Source organism: Astatotilapia calliptera, chromosome 6 (genome assembly GCF_964374335.1).
Source record: "Astatotilapia calliptera chromosome 6, fAstCal68.1, whole genome shotgun sequence".
Classification (NCBI taxonomy): Eukaryota; Metazoa; Chordata; class Actinopteri; order Cichliformes; family Cichlidae; genus Astatotilapia; species Astatotilapia calliptera.
In genome coordinates, this window is record NC_137427.1 from 23,448,130 (window position 1) to 23,470,000 (window position 21,871).

A 21,871-nucleotide genomic window follows, 5' to 3' on the forward strand; every position below is an offset into this window, starting at 1 on the left:
CCCTAAAGGACTGACTGTATATTTTAAGTTGGGGGTGGAAATAACTTCAAATAGTCTCACTGCAGTCATTCACTAAACCTCTAAACACTATTCTCCTGAGTAGCAATTAAAAAAAAGTAAGGGTGTCTTAAAATTAGCTAGTATTCGTTAATTACTCGGTTCGGATGTACCTGATTTCATTCACATGGATGTGAAACGCTCTATCGACCGTCACAACTAACTGACCAATGACCGAACGCCTCTCAGACTTTACGAAAGCAACACGTGAAGCCGCCTCTGATTGGCTGGTAGCTGCACCAGCTGAACAAAGTGTAAACCGCCACTGCCGCCCGCCGCTGCTTCCTCAAGAAACGCGTTAAAGTCTGCTGCTGCAAACAGGTTAGTGCCAACATTTGACTCTTAAAAACCGAAAAAAGGCAGCGTAGCTCTGAGCTCCTCTACCGAGGCCCGTGTGCAAAAGTTAGAGCAGGATGAAGCCACCGAAAGGGCTGCTCTTATTGTTGCTTTAAATAGACCAGACCCCAGCCTCGTTTTATGTCTTTTCTCCGCATTATATCTTCGTTTCCGCTAATCTGACGATGAGCAGCATGATATTTAGTGCGTGATCAGAACGAGCTGTTCATTTTTGATGTTTGTGGGTCTGTTTATCAGCGACAAACCCGCGTGTAGGCTGAACGGACCAGCCCTCTGAAAAGAAAACAGACAGGGACACGTAGCAACAGGGATGAAAACGTCACCAACGCCTCTGATGATAATCCTTTTTCTTTTTTTCAAAAAACCTTTTTATTTCATATGTATCATTTCTTTATTACTAACATCACTGCTGATAGTCGGTGTGAGCGTGCTACACGCGCACGTCATTGTTAAATAAAGATAAGAAGTGGACAAGGAGTAACAATGTAACTGTTATCTACTGTGGTGGCATCCCGCCAAATCACTCATAACTCCGCCTGTGGTGTGTGTGTGCGTGCGTGCGTGTGCGTGTGTGAATGAGTGACCAAAGTGGTCCGCACCGGATAGTAGTAGCGCGTGCTGCCGTTTCCTCCAATTTCCACTCAATGTCAAAATGTTGGCGACATCTATTTTGTTTAAAATGAGAACATGGCTTTTAGTGAAGCCACCGCCGTGAACTTGAACTGGTTTTTTTTTCCGCTTTTGGAAAGTTGTAAACTTTGAGAATGAATCTGAAAACAAGGTTTTGCTTTTGCTTTCTGACCACAGTGTGTAGCTGTGCAGGACCGAGTTGCTGTTTTAAGGATGATGTGCTAAGCAACAGGCAGATATTCCAGGAACTTTCCATGTCCTTACCAGTGACCAGTGGAGCATATCATAGTGACACAATGTCTTTGACGTTCTCATTAGAGATCCACCATTGTAGTTTTCTTGGCCTATTCCAATATCTGATTTTTCACCTAGTGTGACTTGCCCATAGTGATTTTTGTGTATTTATTTTGTGATAAAGACTTATTTAAATGTGACATGCTTCTGTAAGTTATATACTTTTCTCTCAACACTGAAAGTAAACTGTCCTGCCCCTGGAAAAAGTTACAAATAATGAATGAACATGAGTTGCTGTACACCCACCTTTACCTGACATATTTTACCACAACTAACAAGTGCAGCAGATTTATTTATAAAAATAAATGTCTGGTACTTACATAATTTTTCTGTATTTTTTTTATATTGTTACCAGATAACAGATCATCAACCTTTTCCCTTTTTTTTTTTTTATTCCTCTCCCCATAACTGATCTGATCCTTTGCTCATACCGAGGCTGCTAGCCATTTTGCCTTTGTTAGCTTCTTAAAAATGTCCACGTTTAAGTGTCTTTTTAAGTTTGTTGTTTCAGATATGTTTGCAGCTTACTTTAGTAAGCTGCAAACAGTCATGTCCAACATGAGTGAAGAGTTTGCGTGGGACTATTTGCCTGTGCTGCCATGTGTGAGTAATGCATGCATGACCAGCCAGTCACCAATCCACGTTAAGAACAGTGGAAACTGTGTAATTCTGGTTCCTGGCTGGTCAATCAGTGCATCTCAATTTCTTTCTCCAGAGCTATTCTGACTGGCCTGTGATTGCTGCCCCTTTGAGATGCAGATGGCCATCATTTCCTCTACAGTCAATTGTAGCTCTTTCATTTGCCAGCAGATACTTTATATCTTGCCTACTTGTGCTGGAGGACAACATGCATGTTCCAGATATCAAATTAAACATAAGATTGTTGAGCAGACTCACTTTCATGCATATTAGACAAATCAAGCAGGTTTAACAGCTTGTTGAAATGTGAAACATTCGTGTGTTTAGAATTAACTGCAGATATGAGAAAAACAGCAGGTTTTCCACTCAAAAGCTGGACTGTTTCTGTCATTTCCCCTCAAAGGAAAAAAATCTCTCAGACTAGAAGTCATGGACAGCTGGTAGCCGGTAGTTGGATACTTGAGTATTATGAATAAGTTCCAGCCTCTTCTATAAGAAAGAAAATGAGGTGAAAGTGAATCATAATTGAGTGCTTAGCAGTCAGTTGTTGGTGTACATCACTTTTTGGAGAGCAGCTCTGATATGTGCTTGTGTCTGAAGGCGTTTTTATGCAAACTTCCTCTAACAGGAATCTCTGGAATGCCGCCTGCTGTTTTCCTCCCATTTTAAACCCAATTTTTGAAACACTAGGTAATGCTGTTGCGGTCATGCAGGGCAGTCACATGAACAGTTACCATAAAGATGCAATCGTGTGGGCGGTTTTAGTACTCAAGTAGAGGAGGAGCTTTCATTAAAGCAAACCCAGTATGTGGCACAGCGTGGTTTGCCATGTGGCCTTTAGTCTTTCGACAGTACCAGTATCAGCCTTTCTGTCTGCTTTGGTGCTAGCAAGGTGGAAGGACTGAGCTGGATGATGTTTACACAACAATCAGCTCTGGCGTGCTGCTTTTGTGGCAGATTGCTTATAAAATAAAATAGTAGTTACATTCTTGGAAAAGATGATCCAAAATCAATAGGATCTTGGAGGATCCCCCTTTTTTTCCTCTTAGCACCTCTTTAATGAAAAAACTGCTAAATGGATTCAAGTTTGCCACAAATCCACTGACATTTCTAGCCCTCCATGTGATCTGTGTTAATTAGCACATGTTAGCAAGCACAACTATTTACTGTGTAAATAGTGCTTGCTAAACTTCAGATTGGCAGCAAATCTTAGCGATTTAAAGGATAGTGATGCAAATTAAAGCATAATGATGCTTTTGGGGTTTTATAATGTAATGTTTCACTGTGAAAGCACTATGTTAGGTTGTTTTTTTGCTTTGCCCCAATGGTGTGTCGGGAGTTGTTAAGAGTTGTGTGACCTTTGTCCTACTTAAGCGAGCTCGTCCTCCACCCTCTCTTTCCCCCTCCGCTGTGTGACCATGTGACTTGGAGTGTGTGGTTTCATCAAGGAGGTTATGACCTGCAATCTTTAGTCTGGTTGTCTTGTGCAAGGTCAGGTCATGTGTCCGAAAACCAGGGTTAAAAGTCACAGTCAGCCAGAGGATCGCAGGACATGACAGACTATAGTGAAGCCTCATATGAGTTAAAGCAGGCCTCCTGTAGCTGTGCTGGGATGTCTCTCAGTGTAATGCTGGTCATGTCAGTTGGTCTGCCACGTTGATCACATAAAAATGGGTGGAGGTCTTCTCTTCCTGTGCGCCTTTCAGAGTGCTCCTCATCTGCCACGCTAATCAGGAAAAACTGGTTTGTCAGTTGCCTTTAGGGTGTGTGAATGCCCTTGTGAATTTATACTGTATGCAAGGATATCTCATTACATCCATAAGAATATATTGACTCCTCTTTTTTTTTTTTTTTTTTTTTCTTTTAATCACTTCCTAGGCGCTGTGCTGTGCTTTATTTTCAAACTGTTGAATTACCAGTGAAGTTTTTGGTGTTTCCTCTCACCAGTGAGAAAGCTGTTGTCAAGTTTCAACACATGTTGCATTAAGCCTGGTCTCATCATGAAGAAGTGATGATATCGTGTCTCGGAGTACAAAAAAGTGTGCGCTTTAGTGAGCAATTTAAAGAGGAAAGTCTTTAACAGACCAACAATGATGAAGTGGAGCAGGCACTGATTTATAGATGCGCACGGTGATGATTTACACTGAAATACCATGCTAGTTTCTTTATCTTGGTATATCAGAAAAGAATTGTACTGTTACATATCTCAGTTAAACACAAAGTGCTTTTTAGAAGACCCTAAAATGGGCAAGATGCAGAAGATGCCCTCAGAGATCGGTTTATGATTCACTCTTCTCAGACCATTGCAACCTGACACCACACAGACTTTGCACCAAGGAGCTAGCAGGTTATAACCGTTTAATGTTCGCCTGTATGGACCTTTGTGTTGTCACATGCAACTCCATCAGGGTCAGCGTGCATGTGTGAAAATGGTTTTAGCTACTGTCAAAACCATGTGTTCTCACACAGCAGAAGCAGTGCTTCACTGACACTAACTGATGCTTTTTTATTTCTCAGCTGGACCTACTATTGACCGCATTTGGGTCTGAAAGAGGAAGCCAGTGTGGAAGTGCTTCAAACCTGCATTCTTCCTAATGGCAGGTTATGTGCGTTATGGTCCTATTTTGAGTAAAATAGACAATAAGGGGTATGCTTTAGGGAGTGGCGACTTTGGGATTAACAAGTCCCTGCCATATGAGCGTGCAGCGTCCTTGGTTTCTCAGTTAGTTCCACCGCTCACCTGTGAAGTTTGGTTTCAACAAAAGAAATTTAAACATTTATTTTAGTACAGCCATAACACAACATACGTTATTTAATTTACTTAAAAAAGACACTTACTGTTTTAGTTATACTGTATACCACCCCAGTTCATGTAAAGCTGAGAGAAAGCAGCTGACTTGCTAACATGGGACTATGTTTTATGTGTTTAAAAGCTTAATGTTTAACCCTCCTTTAATAAGGTAGTAATAATGAGATTAAACAGGTTTATCTGATGCTCAACAACTGACTAAGCAGCTCAGTATCACACTGCTTTAAGGTTTCAGATGTCTTGCATCATTCCTCTAAGAGGAACCAAAGCATTTCAGAAGAATTCAAGTATGACTGACCAACTGTGCTTTTTTTGTAGCTTCCTGACTGCGGTAAGAGTGTCTCTTATACCAAACAGCTGTAACCTGCCTGCAAGCTTGAGGCTGTTGCCAACTTATCTTCATGTTCTGTTATGTGTCAAATGAACCCACTGCCCCTCCACCTCTTTTTTCCAGTGCCTTATGTTTGTGGGGTGACTGCCGAGCTGGCTCTGCCATTGGCTCCTCATCCTCCCAGGCCAAGTATGGTTAGTGGGGGGTGGGGGTGGTGGTGGGTGTAGTGGTACCTTTTGCCTCTGACAACTCTTAGCAAAGCATGACACCAGTGTCATGTGCCACTGCTGGCCATCAAACAGAAACGCGTACTCTCAGAGTAGGTCTGTAATGAACACTTGCAAAATAAGATGTGTGAAGATGTCACTCGGTCTGTGCAGCGTGTGGTTTACTGATGCAAATAATAAATTATTGAACCAAGATTGTTAAGTTATTTCTATATAAAACCAATTAAAACAAAATCAGGCTTATAAAACAATATTTTTAAAATATTAACACAACACAAAACACAATCAAATCTCCAAATTTCTTAGGTTTGTATTTTAAAATGTTAAATGATTTTATAAACTCATTCTTAATTTATTAGGTCATTTGGATCCCTGCAGGCTGTCTTGTATGGTAGGCTAGTGTAGGATTTTTGCATCAGTGTGATCTGTAAATAAAGGAGTGGATACAATGACATTGCCTTTGTACCTGATGAAGATCAGTGTGGCATAAACACTGTAATTTAATAAAGGGGTTAGTAGTAAGCGAGACATGTGCATGAGTTACATTTAGTCATTTTTTTTGGGACCTTTTTTTTCTCTGTTGCTCATTAAGGAGTTCAGAGATTTTGAACGAGTTGTTTATCAGTGTGAAACCCAACTTATGCTAATGAGGTCCTATTTTTAAATGTATACTTTACTTATGATCAACAGGTCCAGAAAAACAGCTGTAAAAACGGTGTCCCGTGAATGTTTTGAAACATGATATAAATAAAAATATGGAAGAAACACCCTTCAACCATGTTAATTTTCAGTTTGTCCATCAGAGGGCGCACTGAAATTTCATGTTTGTTTGGATCACTACAGTTAAATAACTAAAAATGTAAGAAATGTAAACAAAATCTATTTACATTCTGTGTGTCCCAAAGAAAGAAAAATATCAGCCGATATATCAGAATATCACATTTAAATCACAGAATATCGGTGATTTAAATGTGATATTCTGTATTCAGTATCAGTCTTAAAAATTAAAAATGGCTTGAACTCTTAAAATTATTCATATCCACACTGAGTTTTCTTGACTCCATGCATGTCTACATTTTAGCCTGCATGCTTCCTTTACTTTTCACAAAAATCTGCATTCACTTTGTTCAATATAGCCACAACTTATCACACTTATTCGACTCAGTCCACGATTTGCTAGAGCCAGAAGACTTTAAATCCATGTAGAAACTGTGTAATACACTAAATGTCCAGACTCACAAATAAACTCGTCTTAGTTAGCCATCATTTTTTGGAAATGTTATTTTATTCATCTTAGACACGAAGGACTCTGCACATATGGTTTGCACACATTATTTGGTGACTTTGTACATTCTGAGACGAGTGTATGTTGGTGTCGACATCTCTGCTAGATCAGGTCTGTCAACATATCTATCACACAGAATACACAGCATGACATATAATCAGTACGTACCTCTTTGTTCCACAGCTTCATTAGATTGGCTGCTCAGCAACACAAGAACTTAACACTCCGTTTGTGTAGATAAAGACAATGTGTGATAAGATACTGGTGATTCACTCTTGAATAAACATAAATAAAAATGCTCGAATCACTCAGATCAGCTTTCAGTTTGTTCTGAGCTTTTTCTAAGATTACTTTTAAGCTACTTTTACAAACAGACAAATGCACACCTGTGTTCACAAACACAAAAAGCTCACATCAGTAAAGAAACCGGCAATGAGTTTGAGTTACCCGTTAGCTAAACAGTACCTCAGTGAGTGACTTGTGTGGTGTGTCGTGTGTGTGTGTGTTTCTGTTTGAAAGGGGCGTGTTTCTGCTATTCATAGTTGTGAGAACTTCAGAGGTCTATTAGAGGTCAGTCTGAGTCCTTCTAATAGCAACTGCAGCAGCACAGGGCCTTTCAAATATCCACTGTGGCCACGGTCTCGACCTTTCTTCAGACACACGCTGTGAGCAGTGAGTAAAGAGATTGATTTTTATTTCTGCCTGTCAATAATCAGTGCTTAGATTTGTGAAAATGTACTTAGCTGCACTTAAGGTTGTCCTTGAGGTGATTTGAAAGAGATGTTATTGCTGCTTCTCTTTTTTATGGTGTTTAAAAATACAGTTTAATTTAACGTTTATGATTTCGGAACCTTTTTTTTTCCTTCCGAGAGGATAAACGGATCCGAACACTTGTAATGAATGTAGCCTTTACTTTGTGGTTTGTTCTTCAATATAAAAATTCTCATCTCAGCTCAGTTTACAGTAGTTATTTGTCATTTAACATGTGTATATATAAATTTAATTGAATCCACAATTATAAGTCAATGACAGCGTCACTGCAGAACTTTGTGCCAGTTGGCAGTGGTTCCATTTGTCACAGGTTTGTTGATAATAATAGAAGTAGGTGAAAAGTCAATTGTTGTTGCTGCTCGCTCATTTACCCCACAGAGGTCAAAAGAGTTAAACAAAGCTCATGTGCTTCCAGCCGCCCAGGCTGATTTAAAAAAAAAAAAAATGTGAGCTGCACAGAAGGCAGCGTGAAAAGTTGTAGCTCTAAATGATTATTTAATGTGCTGCTTCCATATTAACTCGTAATAATTAAAAAAATTCTAGTTGACTATTTTAGTGAATTTAAATAGCTTTTTCCTTCTTCGGGCTTCTCTTATTTCATTTAACATGTCATTAAAAATCAGGCATTCAGCCTACTTGTGACTCACTTTTATTGTTGTATGAATATTTTATTAGAATAGAGCCATATGTCCATGAGAGTGAAGAGCGAGCCCAGCCCAGTGAGCTCATTTCTAAACCATCCAAAGCAGAAAGCTTCTCTTCCTTTTGTTCAGCATCTGCGGTCGCCCATCTTGTTATATTTCCACTGAGGTTTGTGATCAGGAAATGTGTCAGGAGTCATTTTTATTTCCCATGTCCTTGTTGTCAAATGCACAGCTGTTGAATGGGATAGCACATCCTCTTCTTTTTCTTCTATTAACAACATCAGTTAAAAAAAAAAAAATTCACCTGCACAATTTAAAAGACAAAGATAACAAATAACACAGTGCAGCAGGGGATAAAGTTGACCTTGAAGCTGCCATCTATTTCATATATGAAAAAATATCATTGTTATGGAAAAACACAACATTTGCACACAATAAATGATCTGACTACATAAAATGAATGTCAGATTACTGAAATGTTTTCAAATGAAGTAGAAGAACTGTGGAAAATTACCTCTGCAAGGGAGGAAGTTAGGAAATAAAGCTGAGTAATCATGTACCTGTGAGGTGACATTAAAGTGAGTCTGCTTAGGGAGATTTCCTTTGCTAGAATATAACTTATAAATAAAGGCACATACTAGATGGATATTGACGTCATAAATAGCAGAAATCTTAAGCTTCCAAATAAAGGAACAGATGCGATATATGACTCTGAACACGATGCAGTCCTAACAAAACACTTCTGTAAGAGTTCTGCAGAGAGCAGCAGGAAACGTACTCGCTCAAACTACATTACAAAAGGAAAGATGGGGATAAATGAAACTATTAATCATTAAGGAAACTGGTTTTAAGTGCAAGATGGCTAACCCTCCTCATTGTATCAGTGGATTTGTTGATTTTTCTGCTAACCCAGCCAGTATGCTTTTTCAAGCGCTTATCAACCATAATTCCCAGGAGCTGATATTTGCGGCATTTCAACAAACGTGATTATAATTTTTGATTATTTTATATATATATATATATATATATATATATATATATATATATATATATATATATATATATATATATATATATAATTTTTTTTTTTTTTTTTTTTTTTTTTTTTCCCAGTATTCACATTCACTGAAAGAAATATTCACATTTACATCCAATGTTTGACTCATTGTAAGTCTGGTACTCAGATTTTTAAACTACAGAAGAAGAAAAAAAAACAGTTGCAGTGAAGAGTTGGTTCATTACTGAATCACTGAGCTGTGCTGCTGCTCCATCTCTGCGGTGAGCCTCGGATGATTCACTCTTAGTTTATCCTTGAAGCTTTTATTTTGCGCAGTACGTTTTTGTGTTAACGCGTCAGTTTGCCAGAAATAGGTGTTTGTGTCAGAGAAAAGTGAAAGCTGTAGACGTGATATAGTCCTTTTAAAAACATTTGGCTTTTGAGATCGTGTTACAGCAGTTTTACAGCAAATATTAATGTCAAACCTGAGATCACTAGGCTGGGTCGGGATTCATGTGTAGCTAACAGAAGGTTTATAGGGTAAATCATGCCTGTTTTTTAAGCTGATGCTTTAGTTTTATAGAGTACATTTCTGTATGTGTTCCTGTTGTAATGTGAAGGTCAGAATGTATTATTAAAACAACGGTTTAGCCTGGTTTGTTTGATTCCTTATAGCCTCAGAAAAGAGTCTGGCCCTTTAAACATGTTGCATGATGAGAAATGAGAAATATTACCCTGGAGCCTACAGGTGGATGGCAGGGTGGTGTAGGTTGGAAAAGCAGCAGCACTAACGTGTCTGAGGGACAGATGGCAGATTTCTTTACAGCTAAAACAAACCACAAAACCAGGGCCTGTGTTTCGAACATGATGTGAGAAAAGTGAGGCCATGAAACTGTTCAGTTTGAGTTGCCAGCATCAAGTAGCTTCAGGCTCTTTACAGAATTTCACTAAATGGAAAAAGTTCCTATTACAGTCATATTATGTGCTAAATATTTCACTTCTCCACACAAGTCTCTGAGCTAAATTAAAACTAAAACTTGAGACCAATGACATTTATTGTTTTCTGTTTTTCTGCAGGTTCACTGCAAAACGACCATGCAGGCTCAGGAGGTCCTGAGACAGCTGCGGATTCCCGAGCTGGATGACTTTCGGCAGTACGTCCGAGGCTTTCCCACCAACGCCCTCATGGGTATGGGTGCCTTCGCGGCCATCACCACCTACTGGTTTGCCACCCGTCCAAAAGCCCTCAAACCACCCTGTGATCTTGGACTGCAGTCAGTGGAGTTACCAGTGAGTGATCTCTTTTTTTTTTTTTTTTTTTTCTCCAGTTAAACTCTCTGGATTTAGGTTTCGGTTTTACGGTCATATTTGTTAGTGGAATTTCCGAGGTTTGATCCCTTTTACAGTGACGCTGGGCAAAAAGCACTGAACAGTTGACTTCATTCACTGGAAATGTTAATGGATTTTCTCCACAAACTCAATCACAGCTGGCGTTAGTGTCAGTTTTAGGAGTTACAAGCCATGACTTCATCACTTCCTGTTACATTAAAAGTACTAAAATGTTTCTCACACAGTCACTGTTGGTGCTGCTGATGAACGGGGCCTCATTGAATGTTGTTTTATTATTTCAGGGTGCACAATGTTGTCACTTGTAGCCCAGTCTTTGCATTGGAGCTCATGAGTAGATAAACGTGTTAAGGGATCATGGCGAGTTTGCTAATTATTAGTTAATGAACTCTGTTTCCTTGCAGGGTGGTGAGCGTGCGAGAAGATCGGTGTTGTGCGAAGACGGCTCTTACCTGACACACTACTACGACGATGCACGCACGTTATACGAGGTGTTTCTACGAGGGCTCAGAGTATCAAGTCAGTGTCTCTCTTGTACTTGCTAAATGTGAGAAATCCCCAAAGACGCTGATGTTGGATAAACGTTTCTTTCTTTTGCAGATAATGGACCTTGTCTAGGATCGAGGAAACCAAACCAGCCATATGAATGGCAGACTTATAAAGAGGTTAGATGGGCACCACGGACATGCCAGTGTGGGATTTTACAACCATCAAAGTGGGAATTTATTTTAAAAACTGGATTTAATTTTATTTTTTGCACAGGTAATAGATAGAGGAGAATGCATCGGCTCCGCCCTCCTTCACAGAGGACACTCTCACACAGGAGACAAATTCATCGGCATCTTCTCTCAGAACAGACCAGAGGTAAAACTTACGTCATCCTCTCATGTTATCCTACGGTGTTTCTGTTATCACTAACCACAAGCTAACTGCATTCCTGCGTTACAAGGGCAGATTAAAAGGGTAAATTTATACTGCGGACACTCCTCTTTAACTGAGGAGATATTTGTTTGGTAATTTCATAGTAGATCAGCAGTTTCTGAAATACTGAGATCAGCCCATCTGGTACTAACAACCATTTCATGCTCAGAGTCATGATGCTCATGTTGAACTTGAGTAGGTCATCTTGACCATGTCTGTAGACATAAAAGCAGGTTGCTACCCTGTAATTTGCTGATTTACATTAATGAGCAGCTGAACAGGTGATCCTTGCAAAGTGTCTGGTTTAGTGTAGACACACTGCACACTTCTGATGGGAGACCTGGTAGAAAGAGTTAGGTAATGACTAATTCATCCATCTGACATAAATACTGTTTGAAGCTGTTATATTGTTAGTCAAAAGGTGTATCAGATATTGAACTCTTTCCAAATTTTCCATTAAGATCTCTGTGACATAAATGATTCTTGTAGCATTACCAAGTTGTTTATTGTTCTTTTTCCTTTTTTTCCATGGCTGAACTCAAATGAATGATACTGTTTCTGTGCAGTGGACCATTACAGAGCTCGCCTGTTACACGTACTCCTTGGTGGCTGTGCCGCTGTATGACACACTCGGCGCTGATGCCATTGACTACATTATTGATAGAGGTATAAAAAAGGGCACCATCTCACACTAACCACATATCGCCTGCAGCACTGTCAGAGTGCTTTATAAATCAAGGGCCGTGACGATGGAAGATTAAATTAATGGTTCGCTTGGCGCCGTCTGTTTCACAGCCGACATCTCAACGGTGATCTGTGATGTCCCTGAAAAGGCCCGGATGATTCTGGATTGTGTGAGCGGAAAAGCACGAGCGGTGAAGATGATTATTCTCATCGAGGCGTTTGACAGCGACCTGGTGACCCGCGCAAAGGAGAACGGCATCGAGATCCTGAGTTTAAAGGAGCTGGAGGTGAGAATAAGAATCGGATTTGTCATTTTTGAGTTTCACAAATGTTCATTCTTGATGTGCAGAGCAAATTGTGTCATCTTCTGTGTTATGTCTGCACTATAGAGAGTAGTCCCCAGAAAGTTGATTCTGTTCATCTTGACGTAGATTGTCACTGGGAGGAACGTTTCGTCACTCATCCAAGTGACTTCTTCAGTCCCAGCTGACTGCAGGTTTCTTCAACCTTATGAACAGTACATAATGGCATAATGCTCTTTGATTAATTCTTATGACCATTTTCATATTATTGATCAAGAAACTGACCTCACAGCCGATTCTTCAACAGTGGTGCTATTTTCAGTCATTATGCAAATATACTGTTTATAAGGTTGAAGAAACCTGCAGTCAGCTGAGACTGAGTAATGCCTTACCGGGATGATTAAGCATGCATCAAGACACTGTTGAATAGAACTGTAATTTTGTTGCATGCATGTAAAAATGACTGTGAAGGCGACTCTGGTTCGAATATTTCAGCCTGTTTCTGTTTGTGTTTTTGAAACCATCCAGCCGTGTTCGAGCTAAGTAGAAATCAGACCCTTATCAGGACTTCCTGCAGATGTACTAATTTTTGTACATTTTTGTTTCCAGGCCTTGGGTAAAGCTAACCTCAAGCAACCAGTGGTGAGTAGGAACAGCACGCCATCTTTATCTGATCTACTGACAACATGAGTTTTTTTTAAAGGCTCTTCTTTTAGACTAAATTACTCCAGTGAGAGTCATTGGTGAAACTTCGATGAATTTGCTTGATCAACTGGTGTCCATCTTAAAAAAATAAGTATTTTAAATGTAATAGACGTATCAGTGTTGCTCTGTGATTACAGCCTCCTAAACCAAATGACCAGGCTCTTATCTGCTTTACCTCTGGAACAACAGGTGAGTACGGGGTTGTTATTGCGTTAACATTTCAGAAATGTTATGTTTTTATGTTATATATCATCATAATTGTTTTTTATTGTGTTTCTTTTGCTTAAACTTTACTTTCAGGATACCCAAAAGGTGCAATGATTTCTCATGAAAACGTAGTCTGCAACACTGGCGCTTTCATTAAATTGACCAAGGTAAACAAACCCACCCACCGGCACTCTAATATTTTCAATTGGTTGATCTCACTGAAACCTTTCCAAACAATAATAACACAGAGGCTCTGGGTCGCCTTCAGGTTGTCATCAGACTGTAAGAAATCATGTATCCTCTTTTTTTTCATGTACTCCTTTAAAGATGCGATAAATGAACATCAAAGATGAGAAAGAAAGGCAACACCTGATTTAAAAAAAAAAAAAAAAAAAAAAAAAAGAAGCATTAAGTCTCAGTTCTTAATTAAGTTAAATGGCGTTTTGAAGTACACCACCTGTTGTATAACGAATGTAAAGGTAGATTATAGAAAAACAAACCATGTCATTGAATTTATTTGCTAAATGTAATAAAAAAGCCAAAATCTTCATCCATCTTTGTAGAAGCTGATTCAGAACAGTTCAATCAAACATTTTCTTTTGTTCTCATACGTTTTTTTTCTACGTCAGATGGAAAAAAACATGAAGCTGACTCATGGCTCTAATATCCCTGTCTGGCCCCTGTTGCCTCTCCTTGATTCCTCTTTGTATTTTCCTCTGTCCGTCTGTCTTGCTCCCTCGTCTGTCCCGTCCTGTGTGGTCTCGTGCGTCGTCTAGGAAACACTGAAGCCCACAAGTAAAGATGTGCTCATCTCCTTCCTGCCTTTGGCCCATATGTTTGAGCGTGTAGTGGAGGTAAAGTACAGAGTGCTTCACCTGCATGTGTTTTGTGTGTTCCTCTGCAGGTAAACTGCATGCTGAACGCCAATGACATTCACGTATCCTATCTCCCTCTAGCTCACATGTTTGAGAGGGTTGTGGAGGTATGTTGCTTACCTTAAGATGCACAATGAATTTATCAGTGGAGGTAATATTTAGGAGTCAGCAGAGAAGGACTGCTAGTATAATGTTTGTGAGACATGAGATGTGAGACCCCTTAATGCCTAGCGTATAGTATTTGATACATGTGTTTTTGAGTTTTATCAGCAGTGTGAATTATACAATTAAAGGTTTAAAATTTGTGCACTCCTTCATGTTTTCCACAGTTGTCCAGTAGGTCAGATTAGAGTCTTTGGCAGACCGATTCTGGCCCTTGTGCCTTACATGTGACTCCCCCGCCTTAGTGTGTTTAGATGCAGCATTAGTGCCCTCGTGTGGTCAAAAATATCATTTTTAATTTGTCAAAGTTGGAATGAGCAGCATCTTTTCCCCTCCATCAGTATGTCGTACTCGTCCACGGGGCTCGAATCGGCTACTTCCAAGGGGACATTCGACTCTTGATGGATGATCTGAAAACACTCCAGCCAACAGTTTTCCCTGTTGTCCCCCGCCTCCTCAACCGCATGTTTGACAAGGTCAGTTTATGCTGTTTATGTGCTTTTGTGGTCAGAAGTGCCGTTTCTCTGGTCTGCTGCTTTGCACGAAACACGATTTGGATATTTCTCATTGCTCTGCAGGTTTTTGGTCAAGCCAACACGCCACTGAAAAGATGGCTGCTTGATTTTGCCTTCAGAAGGAAAGAGGCGGAGCTTAAAAATGGAGTGGTCCGAAAAGACAGCATGTGGGACACACTCATCTTCAAGAAAGTGCAGGTAAACACGAAACACTTTAAAGCACTTGGAGATGTTACGTGCCACCTAACAATCTTTCAAAGAGCACGTACACTAAAGAGGAACAAAGACACAAAATGGATAAACACGCCCACACATTTGACCTTTTTGTCAAAATTATTTTGTTAAATGAATCTGCAGCGGTTTTTGTGTTGCATAATAAATTAGTTTTGAGTTGACATTTTGGAGCTTTCATGTTTGTTTTGCACTGTAGGCGAGCCTCGGCGGCCGCGTGAGACTCATGATTACAGGAGCAGCCCCGGTATCCCCGACCATCCTGACTTTCCTGAGAGCTGCTCTCGGCTGTCAGGTGAGCCACATTCACAGTCATCTCATCTGTAATTTTTTTTAATACTTTGTTTATGAATATCATTAATAACGTAAACGTTTTCCAGTTTTATGAAGGTTACGGTCAGACTGAATGCACAGCTGGCTGTACCATGTCGATGCCTGGGGACTGGTCAGCAGGTAAAATATAAGACTTTCACTAAATTTTGCAATTTGTAGACACAGTGATGCTTGTAAGAATGAAACGACACTATGACTGCTCTGTCATCAGGTCACGTTGGGCCTCCTCTGCCCTGCAATGCTGTTAAACTGGTGGATGTGGCAGAAATGAATTATCTGGCAGCCAATGGAGAGGGAGAGGTGAGGAATAGGATTCGTCGAATGCATACGGCCATTACGGAGACTTGCAGTCAGTTTTCACACAACCATACATCCCTGTAGAAAAAAGTACTGCTTACTGCTTCTATAGGAATTAAGAGCAGCCAGGTGGTGATATACAACTGATCATCAGAAGGGTGTGAGCACCTCTGTGACACACAGCATAATTAAAAAAAAAAAAAAAAAAGACTGAACAGGCTCGGCTTGTTTTAGAAGGGTTGCCAAGACCAGGCAGCTTCTCCTTTCCTTTAAAAAGAACATGTCGGGTTTGCAAAGTTGCATCTGAACAAGTCGTGAGATCAAACTGTTTGCTCACAATGCACAGCTTCATGTTTGGGGCAAAGCCACACACAGCATATCAGCACAAACACTTCATACCAGGTGTCAGCACGGTGGTGGAGGGGTGATGACTTGCACTTGTTTTGCTAAAGTCAAATGTGAGCCCATCTGTCTGACAGCTGAAGCTCGTCTTTTTTTCTTGGTACATGGCTGTGAGCAGATTTCTAGAGGCCAAAACTGAATTTATTGTTTTAATAACATGAACTTTGTGTAACAGGATCCAGAATTTTTTTTTTTTTTTTTTTTTAAAGAAAAAGAAGCAAAAACGCGACACAGAATTTAAATGCAAAACTATTATAAACATATTAAAGAACCACAATATGTATTTAAGTGACACATTTCTTCTATAAAACTAACATGGAAATTGTATTATTTTGAAACTAGCCTCAGTGTCCTGAGGTTTACATTATCCTCATACATTTTTAATTCAATATTCTACCACATAATTAGAAGCTTGCCTTAGATACAACAAAAGGAAACCCTTTAAAGGAGAGGCTGTCCTTTAACATTTGAAATCAATGTTGGCTTCAAACGGGGACGTGAGCGAGAAACTATTTGTAAAAACAAAATGTAGCGGGGTTGATATAAAAACAAGAACAACAAACCAAACAGCTTCTTATTTATAATCTCGGTTGTTGTAGGTGTGCGTCAAAGGACCAAATGTATTCCAGGGATACCTGAAAGATCCTGACAGAACAGCTGAGGCTATTGATAAGGATGGATGGCTGCACACTGGTGACATTGGGAAATGGCTTCCTGTGAGTAAAACGGGCTGAGTGGTGATGCGAATGGTGATGATCACTGTGCATAAACCTAAACTTACATTGCTCTTGTGGTTCCCTGCAGAATGGCACTCTGAAGGTTATTGACAGAAAGAAACACATTTTTAAGCTGGCACAGGGAGAGTACATCGCCCCGGAGAAAATTGAAACCATCTATGTTCGCAGCGACCCCGTGGCCCAGGTGTTTGTTCATGGTGACAGCTTACAGGTAAGGCTTAAATCTCAGACTTTTGTTTCTTTTTCTTTTTCTTTTTTTTTTAAATCTACACAAATAGTCTGTCTGAAGCATTTGATTCTCATCTGGTCCATGTTGTGTTTTAAAGGCATGCCTGGTGGGGATAGTGGTGCCCGATCCTGACTTCTTACCTATTTGGGCCAAGAAAAAAGGGTTTGAAGGCTCTTACTCTGAGCTGTGTGACAACAAGGTCCGATTTATTACTATCAGCAATCTGAACATGGACTCTCACTCTGTATGCCTGTGTAACATCTTCTGACCTTTTTTTTTGCTTTTGCTTTTAGGATGTGAAGAAGGCAATTCTGGAGGACATCTTGAATTTGGGCAAAGAAACGGGACTCAAGTCTTTTGAACAGGTGACTGGTCCTGTCTAACTTCAAGCACAGCCAGTGCTTCCCACAAACAGACTTCATTTGAACTGAATGTCCACTGAAGTAAATTTGGAAAATAATTTTAGTTTTTCCACTCAAGGAAAATATTGCCAGGAAATTAATGGTGCACAATCACTTTGGTTTTATTTTGAAAGATCCAAACATGTCACTGTGACTGTGCTAATCTCTCATCTTTTTTACATGAAAAAGCACGAGTGAGTCTCTTTCTGGTTTCAGTGCAAGATTTACACTTCAGAGACCCAGAATTTTGCAATATATGCATCCTTAAAAATTATTTGCAGCAATACTTAAGTCAATGTTTGCTCTGTCATTTATCTTTTTTCCCCTCTGCAGGTGAGGGACATTGTGTTACATCCCGAGATGTTCTCTATCCAGAACGGTCTGCTGACTCCAACCCTGAAAGCCAAGAGGACTGAGCTTCGGAGCCACTTCAGAGAACAGATCGATGAACTCTATGCCAAAATTAAGATGTAAGCCAAGTTCAAGGAGTATTATAGGGAAGCCATTCAGAGACAGCCAGAACCAAACAGTGTGCTGAGGGAATCCGTCTCACTTTCTCTGCAAGTGACAATCTTAACAGTTATATGGGGGAAAAGCTTTCAGGATAATTGGATAATGAATTTTAAAAGTGCATTTTATCCCCACTTTGATCAATAATCACACAGATCCATTATCCCAGCTAACACTGGCTAACTGGCAAAGAGATCCGCAGAACCCGCACCAAGTTTCTTGTGTAGTTTATCCAAGAATAAGGGTTAAAATGGCACAGAGGAAGTTTGACTTCTGCTTTTATGTATGACAACTTCACGGTCAGAAAGGTGAATCCTGAAAACATTTCTGCTAGTTTTATTCGTGAGAGCAACAAGAGAAAATCTTTGAAAATACTTCTACAACAGTGACAGATATTAACTATTTATATGCCATGACATTTCATGCTTTGGTTATCTATTTAAGGGGATATTTAATATCATCTTTTTGTAAATAGTGTATCTGCTGGAAAATTTGTGTACAGGGTACCATGCCAGATACTCTGTAGCTTCCCTGCATTCCCATATTTCTCAGTGCTGCCGGCTGAAGGACTTTGATGAGGTTTTTGGTTAACAGCCTACTGAAAATCATGTTGGTTCACAGATTTTGGGCTTTTGTTTTTGGTGTTATTTTTAAATGTTGCATGTAACATATTCACTGTTGCTTTCTAAATGCCTGACATTGCATTGCCAAAAGCTGAGGAATGAAGCTGCACAACCATCGTTTGTATATTCTGCAAGTATTTGGGGTAAAAATAGTAACAGTGATTTTTATCGTTGATCAAACAGTTTCCATGTCCTTTGCAAAATCAGCAGTCTTCATTTCAGCCATTTGAAAAAAATTTTTTTGTTTTTTGTGAATGCCGGTTTTCTGACTGATGAATGATCGTGATGTACATCCAATCGTGTCAAAGACCTCTTAACAGCACAAGCTGTACTGTTTAGTTGGTTTTTTTTAATGACTTGTGATCTCAAAAAGGGAGAACGGTCCAGTTTTGTGCTATAATGGAAAGTGTATCTGTCAAATGTACCAAATAAACACAACATGGTCGTGCAGTTGTTAGCACTGTCACCTCATAGCAAAAAGGTCCTCCATGCTGCCATTCGGTGTGGTATTTGTGTGTGTTCTGTCCAGGTACTTCCAGGGAGTGTTTATAACATTAGCAGGAGCAGTGAAGGCAGCCTGGAGATGGTGGAGAAGATGACCTCAAACAGAAACTTGGTCAAAGATATAATCTAGTGTGGTCTGCGGTGCTGATCTGATCACATACCCAAACCATCTCAGCTGGCTCCTTTGAATGCAGCAGAGCAGCAGCTGTGCTATGTTACAGTTCATGTTCAGTTTAAACTTGAGCAGGCAGTCAAGGATCTCCACTTGAGCAGAAGCACAAACACCTGCAGCTATGTACAAACCAGGGGTGTCTCCACGGCACATGTAATAAAGTATTTATTACATGTTTTCGCAACGTTTAAAGTGCTGCCAGCGTCTTTAATGCAATACTGCAAAAGAACACAAATCTCATGCTCTACTGGGAATCAAAATCAGCCATACAACTGAGCAGGAGCTGGTCTGAGATCTCTTCACTCTTCTCTTCAAAATCGTCTAGACTCTCCAAATAGTCCTGATCATCCTGTTCATCTCCCCACACATCAGATTTCTCCTCCTCTGTGTGAGTTGTGCTCTGTGGGCCCATGGGTTTATGTTCCTGGCTGCTTTCAATGTTGCCAGCATCGTCCATGAGGTACACCTGGTCCTCCTCATCCTGTAAGAAACAGAAGACGTGATTACCGACTGATGCATGTTAAAGCTAAAACACTGTTAAAATAAATTAACTAACCAGCGTCAAGACGTAGCTGATACAGATCTCTTGTGGCAGTGGGTAACCTGTAACAGGGACATGATGTTACCTCACAGTCAGATCATGTTTCCTTGAATTATTTCAACTACAAGTCAGTATGGCAGCTCTTTCGGATCGTGACATACTCGAGGACCTGAAGTTCCTGCATTCAGGATCGTGGCACTTCTGGTACCACACATCCTCTTTCAGATCCACAACGATCCTGCAGAGGGTGACAGAGCCAAATCAGAAAGCGTAAGAACACTCGACCATCTTCAGAAGATGAAGGAAACAAACTGCACTCACATGATGTTGTTGCTTTTGTGAAACCGCCCCACGTTTTCACACCAGCGGTATTTGGCGATGTCATAAACGAGAAGTTGCTCTGCGGCAAAGTAGTTCCATCGTCTTAAGCCTGTCAAAATTTATGAGATCATAAACGTCAGGTAGGACGATCGATGTGAACTGCCACACTTTTCTTTTCAGGAAGAAAAAAAAAAAACGGTAATATCTAAATGTTTCACTCGGTTGGATGTCACGTCAGAAAACCACAATTTTAGGGCAGATGAACTCTACAGACTGAAATGTTTCACGAGCAAATGTTTTCACTGCATAATACTTACTTCCTTGTATCCCATCCTTTCTAACCACCGTTAATACAAAGTTGTCCACTTCTTGGTGAGGGGATGACAGGAAGCCAGAAAGTGCACCTGTTGGTAATATATGGGAAAAAGTTTCACGAATCAAATCATTTCACACTGAGGTTTTTGAGGTGAAACCAACAATAACATTTATGCCATAAACTGACTACATGCAGGAATACTTCACATATGTATATGCAGAAGATTAAGAAAAACTCTGGTCTCGGTTCAGCATTACCTGAGTCTGAATCCGACCCTTGTTGGGACTTAGATGGGGAGATTTTGGGCTCACTTGATTCTGGGACATCCCATGTAAGAATCCTCTGACCTGTGAAGCTGATACACGGGAGGAGAGATTATGTGTGGCCCTTTTTAAAAAAAGATGACAGCACACAGGAATCTGAGCTGTTTGTGCCCAATGTACCTCACATTACACACTAAGGAGGCCAAGAAAATGCTTTCCTCCAAAGAAGTTCCCTTCTCAGGTTTGGCAATACACTGGTTATCTTCTGCCACAGTGAACGCAGCATTCTTCCCCGCTTTAGACGACTTGTACAGGCGGAAATTTCTGTTCTTTGTATAGACACCTATGTGTTGAAATAAAAAGCCACGGTACATGAAGGGAAATTGTGTAAATGCATATCTTTACACATAAAAAAAGGACATAATTTTTAAAAATCTGATTTCCCTCACCAAGATCCACAAAGAGAGAGTCTCGACCATCTTTGCTTTTCACCTGGAGGAAGCTGAGGTCTCTCCCTTCCTCTTTACGCCTCTTCATCTCTGGACTTGCTGCTTGAGTTCTACTCAGGGCGAATAAGTGCAAAATTTTAACCTTAAACACTGAGCACATAGAAATAAAAACATGCAGTTTTTACAGGTCTGGGAGAACAAACCGTGTTTCCACTCCATTATCAAGGTGGCTTCCATTTTTGGGTTTGTTCAGGACAGGCTGAAGAATTGCATGAATGAACCTCCCTACAAAATCCCAATCAGATGGAATATATGACTATTAAGCAGGTATTAACAGGCTGATGTTTTCCATGTAGGGCTGAACATACCAACATGAATGTTGTCTTTGAAAGCTGCTTGTTGAAGACAGAAGATGAGATGTCTGCTGAATTTCTCCTCAGTGCTGGAGTCCAGATTGAGGACATTTTTCGCAGAGCATTCAATCCCATAAACTTCCAATAACTTGTCACAGACGTACTGTCACCACACAAAGCAGAGAGGGGTAAACATATCAAATGTTTAGACAAGAACTTTTACTATTTCATGGAAAACATGAGCTCAGTTTGAATTAGATGGATGCTGAATGATGCTAAATCACATACTGCATCTATTAAAGCAGCATGGCTTCATAGTAGAAGAGTCTAGGTGCAGTCCAGACCTTTTTCAATGGGACAAAATTTATCTCCCAGAAGTCCAGCAGCTAGTCTTTTCAGTTCCCAGGCATTTGCAGACTGTTGTTTAAAA

At 40.1% G+C, this 21,871-nt stretch overlaps 2 protein-coding genes across 5 annotated transcripts in view; one reads left to right on the forward strand and one right to left on the reverse strand.

The window, feature by feature from the left end:
- Nucleotides 1-229: 229 nt before the first annotated feature.
- Nucleotides 230-18,972, forward strand: acsl1a (acyl-CoA synthetase long chain family member 1a). Of its 4 annotated transcripts, none has more exons than XM_026171147.2 (21): nt 230-378; nt 10,119-10,331; nt 10,793-10,907; nt 10,989-11,053; nt 11,151-11,252; nt 11,876-11,975; nt 12,105-12,280; nt 12,905-12,937; nt 13,138-13,189; nt 13,301-13,374; nt 13,984-14,061; nt 14,586-14,720; nt 14,823-14,957; nt 15,190-15,285; nt 15,371-15,443; nt 15,535-15,623; nt 16,622-16,738; nt 16,827-16,970; nt 17,086-17,187; nt 17,282-17,353; nt 17,723-18,972. In XM_026171147.2, the coding sequence occupies exons 2-21, from the start codon at nt 10,137-10,139 to the stop codon at nt 17,861-17,863; spliced, it is 2,094 nt and encodes a 697-aa protein (XP_026026932.2). In that variant the 5' UTR covers nt 230-378; nt 10,119-10,136; the 3' UTR covers nt 17,864-18,972. The 4 variants fall into 4 exon arrangements, with proteins under 4 accessions (XP_026026932.2, XP_080158607.1, XP_026026931.2 ...); XM_080302481.1 differs by lacking the exon at nt 13,984-14,061 and adding an exon at nt 14,112-14,189; XM_026171146.2 differs by lacking the exon at nt 230-378 and adding an exon at nt 7,169-7,301.
- Nucleotides 18,973-19,134: 162 nt separating this feature from the next.
- primpol (primase and polymerase (DNA-directed)) overlaps nt 19,135-21,871 on the reverse strand; it is a 5,236-nt gene continuing 2,499 nt past the window's right edge. Inside the window, exons 5-14 of the mRNA XM_026171148.2 lie at nt 21,457-21,604; nt 21,292-21,373; nt 21,089-21,198; nt 20,820-20,982; nt 20,634-20,731; nt 20,378-20,464; nt 20,061-20,169; nt 19,901-19,977; nt 19,755-19,801; nt 19,135-19,679 (exon numbers count right to left, since the gene is read on the reverse strand). Of these exons, the coding sequence (XP_026026933.2) occupies nt 19,443-19,679; nt 19,755-19,801; nt 19,901-19,977; nt 20,061-20,169; nt 20,378-20,464; nt 20,634-20,731; nt 20,820-20,982; nt 21,089-21,198; nt 21,292-21,373; nt 21,457-21,604 (1,158 nt within the window). The 3' untranslated portion in view covers nt 19,135-19,442. The remainder of the gene's footprint in view (nt 19,680-19,754; nt 19,802-19,900; nt 19,978-20,060; nt 20,170-20,377; nt 20,465-20,633; nt 20,732-20,819; nt 20,983-21,088; nt 21,199-21,291; nt 21,374-21,456; nt 21,605-21,871) is intronic.

Coding starts and splice junctions, on each gene's coding strand:
- acsl1a (XM_026171147.2), top strand. CDS start 10,137: ATGCAGGCTCAGGAGGTCCTGAGACAGCTGCGGATTCCCGAGCTGGAT. Junction 13,375..13,983: donor CTTTCATTAAATTGACCAAG/GTAAACAAACCC, acceptor TGCGTCGTCTAG/GAAACACTGAAGCCCACAAG. Junction 14,062..14,585: donor TGTTTGAGCGTGTAGTGGAG/GTAAAGTACAGA, acceptor CCCCTCCATCAG/TATGTCGTACTCGTCCACGG.